At 42.9% G+C, this 5,571-nt stretch overlaps 1 protein-coding gene across 1 annotated transcript; it reads right to left on the bottom strand.

Annotated features, from left to right (window-relative positions):
• Nucleotides 1–754: 754 nt before the first annotated feature.
• LOC124002289 (potassium voltage-gated channel subfamily S member 3-like) lies at nt 755–2,257 on the bottom strand. The gene has a single exon (XM_046309666.1). The coding sequence runs from the start codon at nt 2,255–2,257 to the stop codon at nt 755–757; it is 1,503 nt and encodes a 500-aa protein (XP_046165622.1).
• Nucleotides 2,258–5,571: the final 3,314 nt, after the last annotated feature.

Genomic DNA, 5,571 nt, shown 5'->3' with positions numbered 1-5,571 from the left:
TTGTCTTCTCATTTGAACTTTGCTGTGCTTTTAAATGGTTGAAAGCGCAGAGATAAACATTTGGGTGAAAAATAAATTAAAAACCATACATTGGTTGTGAATTTAGATGGTTAAAAGCATAGTCTTAACACACAATTGGAAATGCAACACATTTTTTGTCTTTCTTTTTGAGTGGGTGAATATATGTTGTAATCTCATTGATCAACGTCTCAACCTAATATGACCTAATTATCCACGTTGAAATGACGTTGTGTTTCGTTCCATATGATTGGACGGGGGGAAAAAAAACATTGATTTAAAAAAAAACATATTAACAGAAACTGCTCAACTTCAAAATAGGTTCTCAAGTCATGGATGAAAAACAGGCCAATTCTTAGGCCTAATGGATCATAGTCTCTAAGGAGGAGAGCGTGGAGAGATACAGCTCACTTTCACCCTGAGAACCATAAAGTGCTTATTGCCATGTCCAGCGTATTTTAAGAAGCCTCGGGTGAAAACAGGGTGGCCCTATTTCCCCCTCCCTGCTCTCAACTGTGGCCACACTAAGAAAGACAGCATCCAATGTTCCAGTCCCCGACATCGAACCCACAAGGCAAAGGAAATCGTGGGAGACTAAGGAACACCTGGAGAAGATCTGTAATGCAGAGATGGAACTACTCATGGAAGGAACAAAAAAATAATAAGATAATTTGTGGATGACCTACAGTATGCTCCTCAATGAGTAAAAAAGGTTGAAGTCAAGTAAATTAAGCTCTCAAGTGCCCCTCAGGATACAAGTCGTCTCTCCACCCTGGATGCTCGATGCGTCCGTGTCCTCATCACTGCCGACGCTGCTCCTGACAGAGATATTGGTGATGAATGAGTTAATCTTTAAGGTGTACTGGTTGCCGACATTAAAGTATGTTAGACTGGGGTTGGGGATTTTAATATCGTTATTATTGCATTGGTCGGTTTCATTATTGCTCTGATTGGCATCCATGGCCTTTTGCCTCTGGTAGTACATGGAGAATTTGTTGAAGATAATGGTGATGGGCAGGGCCACCACTAGTATCCCACAGACGATGCATATGGTGGCCACCAGCTTCCCTACAACTGTCACCGGGCAGGTGTCGCCGTAGCCCACTGTTGTCATGCTAATAGTGGCCCACCACCAGCCTACGGGGATGGTCGTTATGTCCGACTCTTCTGACTCCTTCTCCACAAAGTAGATGAGCGCAGAGAAAATGGAGATACCCACAGAGAGAAAGAGAATCAGGAGGCCCACCTCGTGGTAGCTGTGCCTTAGCGTGGCACCCAGTGAGCGTAGTCCCACCGAGTGACGCGCCAGCTTGAGGATGCGGAAGATTCGCATCAGTCGCAGGATCTGAACCACCTTGCCCACGTTCTCCAGTTCCTCGTTCTCCTCGTCCACTGTCTCAAAGGCCAGTGTGGCATAGAAGGGAATGATGGAAACAAAGTCAATGATGTTGAGAGCGTTGCTCATGAAATTACGGGCGCACGGAGCCACTGCCAGCCGCACCAGGAACTCCACAGAGAAGCAGATGACGCACACAGCCTCGAAAATGGCCAGCACCGGGTCTTCAATCTCCTTGTCGTTGAGGTCTACCTGGTGGAACTCGGGCATGCTGTGGACGCACATGGCCACGATGGAGGTTAGCACCACAGCCAGCGAGGCCACGGCGATCCCCTTGGCCAAACATGAGTAGCCCGGGTTCTCCAGATGCAGCCAGATGTTCTTGCGGACCTCCGAGCACCAGGTACCCTCAAACTTCTCCAGGTCCTTGTCCATAGTTGAGAGCTCCTCCATGGACGAATCAATGCTCCCAAACTGCTGCTGCTGCTCACCGCTCCTCCGGTCCCAGTCCTTGTCCTCTGCAAACTGTCTCTGCTCCTGAAACTTGTTGCTGCAGCAGGAGTCCAGGTGGAGCTCCTTGATGCCCCAGTACTCAATCTCCTGGCTGAAGGAGAAGACACACAGCTCCTCCATCAGGTGGATCTTGCCCGTGTGGTAGAAGTTGAGGACATTGCGGAAGAAGCACGGGTTGCGGTCAAAGTAGTATTCCCTGTCGGTGGGGCTGAAGTCGTCGCAGAGCTCCAGGATGTCCTCCTCGGAGACACAGTACAGCAGGCGTCCCAGGCGGGTCCTGGGGAAGCGCTGCAGGATGCTGCGCTCCACGCGCTGCTTAAAACCACCCACGTTCAGGTTGAGGAAGCTATCGTCCGGGCCACACCTGTGAAGGATCTGGCCGTACTGCATGGTGAAACTGTAGCATGGGTGGTGCCTTTACAAGAAGGGAGAGGAGGTCACTGCTCAATGCTGGCTTAGGTCACTTCCCAGCTAAGGATCCATCACCTACACAAGGAAACAGGATGTAGACGTCAGGAATCGACACGAATCACAGCATTACTATACTATCTCTGTTTCAAACCGTGAGATCAAGAAGAAAACATTATTTGCACACTTTTAGAAGGTCCCCTCATTTCATACATTGTGTGAATTAATTATTGTTGCACAATAGAGTTTGGTTCTGAAACTCACCAAACAAATAGTACACCATTGATGTACTGTATCATAAATAATTGTGTCTTATAAAACATTATACACTGAACAAAAATATAAACACATGATGTAAGGTGTTGGTCCCATGTTTCATGAGCTGAAATTAATGATACATTTTTCTCTCAAATGTTGTGTACAAATGTGTTTACATCCCTGTTAGTGAGCCTTTCTCCTATGCCAAGAGAACTCATCCACCTGACAGGTGTGGCATATCAAGAAACTAATTAAATAGCATGATCATTACACAGGTGCACCTTGTGCTAGGGACAATAAAAGGCCACTCTAAAATGTGCGGTTTTGTCACACAACACAATGCCACAGATGTCTCAAGATTTGAGGGATCATGCAATTGGCATGCTGACGAAAAACATGTCCACCAGAGCTGTTGCCAGAGAATTTAATGTTAATTTCTCTACCATAAGCCACCTCCAAAGTTGTTTTAAAAAATTTGGCAGTACGTCCAACTGGCCTCACATTCGCAGACCACGTGTAACCATGCCATGCCAGGACCCCCATATCCAGCTTCTTCACCTACGGGATCATCTGAGACCAGATAGCTGATAAAACTGAGGAGTATTTCTCTCTGTGGGGGAAAATGTATTCTGATTGGCTGGGCCTGACTGCCCTGTGGGTGAGACTATGTCCTCCAAGGCCCACCCATGTATGAGCCCCTGCCCAGTCATGAAATCCATATATTAGGGCTTAATGAATTATTACTGTAACTCAGTAAAACCATTGAAATTGTTGTATGTTGCGTTTATACTTTTGCTCAGTATAGTACTGTGCCTTATCATTGTGCTTACATTACAGTGCTTTCTTTATATGATCATGATACCTTGATATACCTTCCACAGTGTTGGGTTAATTTAAACCCAAATTGAGATATCATGCAACAACAAAATAATTTAAAACAAATATCCCATATTCATGCTACAATCAATGTGCTTCATAAACGCACATTATCCAACTTTTAAAAACAAATCAGATTTAAAAAGTATAAAAGATACATTCTTTCAGTTTCTTCATTTATTAATTTTATCTTTAAAAAATATATAACATACCAATATGCCCTTACCTTGCAGAGAGAAGTATAACAAGCAGTTCAGACCAAGAACGTACCTAAATCAATGTAATAATGAATAATTCGAAATATTCAGAAGAATTGCATCTGAAGTTAATACGACACAATACAAAATATAATAAAACCAACAGCACAGTTCACTATCTAAGAAAGTTAATGATAGACTCCCCACAAACAACAAAAACTCAAGAGTCACATAGCCTACCTGTCTTTATATTAAATGACATTATTCCAGAGGCAATATATACATTTTGGCAAACTTATTTTGCTGAAAGGCACCTCAACTCGCGCTCCTGTTCCTTTCATGTCTCATCACACTGTTTCAGCCGGGATGCTCCGGGCGTTTAGAAGAGGAGCTAAGTGATTCAGTGGCCAAGGGCAGGATCAATGCGTCACTCACTGGTCCATTTTCTAGTGGCGTGCGCGCTGCGTCCCATGAGCCAACGCACGCGGCAAATAAACTGAGTAGAAATCGAAGTGAGATCTCACATATCAAGGATATTCAGTTTAAATTCAATTTGAAACTCGTAACGTGCAAGAAATTCTGAATTTACAACTCCAAAAACAAGATAAACAAAGCGTTTTGCACGAGGGCTTATTAGTCGTTGACATTGACACATCTTTAATATTTAGGCTACTTATATGTTCGACTACTTATTCACCCCAAAAACATGACCAATACCACAGTGTAGGACAATATTATGCTGTATAATATGAAATGCTATTCCCTTACTAGTCCCTCCTATTTTCCACATATTTCTCATGACATGAGCCTGCCTATGTTTCTATCATAACATTAAGATATAAATATATTCTGTTCGCCTATTATAGACTCATCTGGGGGCGTTCCTCAATCTACTGACAGCAAAGCCAACACTAACAGTGGCAAGACTGGGGATAACTGTCAACTGGGAAAAGTAAACCAATAGAAATGGTATCTTTGGTTGAATCAAGTTTCCAGGTCATTTGTCATGTGTAAAGAACAGATTGGACAAGCCCTCTAAATAAAGTAGCAAAGTAAAACAGGCCTATGCATCATCAGACATTCAGTCAGCTAGTAGCCACACTGCCTGTGGGTAGAAACTATCTCATGGGCCTTAAAACCTCTTATGGATCCATCCATTTAAAAAACAATGTGCCTAAAACAACACACCCAAATCTAACTGCCTGCAGCTCAGGACCTGAAGCCTGAAGCTCTTTTGCACACCAGTATCTCTACTTGCACATCATCATCTGCTCATTTATCACTCCAGTTTTAATCTGCTAAATTGTAATTATTTCGCTACTATGGCCTATTTATTGCCTTACCTCCTCGCGCCATTTGCACACACTGTATATAGACTTTCTTTTTTCTATTGTGTTATTGACTGTACGCTTGTTAATTCCATGTGTAACTCTGTGTTGTTGTTTGTGTCGCACTGCTTGGCTTTAACTTGGCCAGGTCGCAGTTGTAAATGAGAACTTGTTCTCAACTGGCTTACCTGGTTAAATAATGGTGAAATAAAAACAATCAAAAAATATATATCTATTAAGAAAAAGGATATGTATATTCTTGATACAATTTGAAAGAAAACACATTGAAGTTTGTGAAAATGTGAATTTTCAGGGGCTCATACATGGGTGGGCCTTGGAGAACATAGGCTCACCCACAGGGAAGTCAGGCCCAGCCAATCAGAATACCTTTTTTTCCCCACAAAAGGAGAAAATAACACATCAGATCTGATAAAGAGATAATAAAAGGAAAAACATTTTGTATTATATTTTGTACCATCTTTGAAATGCAAGAGAAAGGCCATAATGTATTATTCCAGCCCTGGCTCAATTTAGGCTTTGGCCACTAGACGGCAGCTGTATATGTGCAAAGTTTGACTGATCCAATGAACCATTGCATATCTGTTCAAATGTTGTATCAAGACTGCCCGAATGTGCC

The sequence above is a fragment of the Oncorhynchus gorbuscha genome, linkage group LG17, assembly GCF_021184085.1.
Source record: "Oncorhynchus gorbuscha isolate QuinsamMale2020 ecotype Even-year linkage group LG17, OgorEven_v1.0, whole genome shotgun sequence".
NCBI lineage: Eukaryota > Metazoa > Chordata > Actinopteri > Salmoniformes > Salmonidae > Oncorhynchus > Oncorhynchus gorbuscha.
This window is presented reverse-complemented; position numbering and strand designations above follow the sequence as displayed.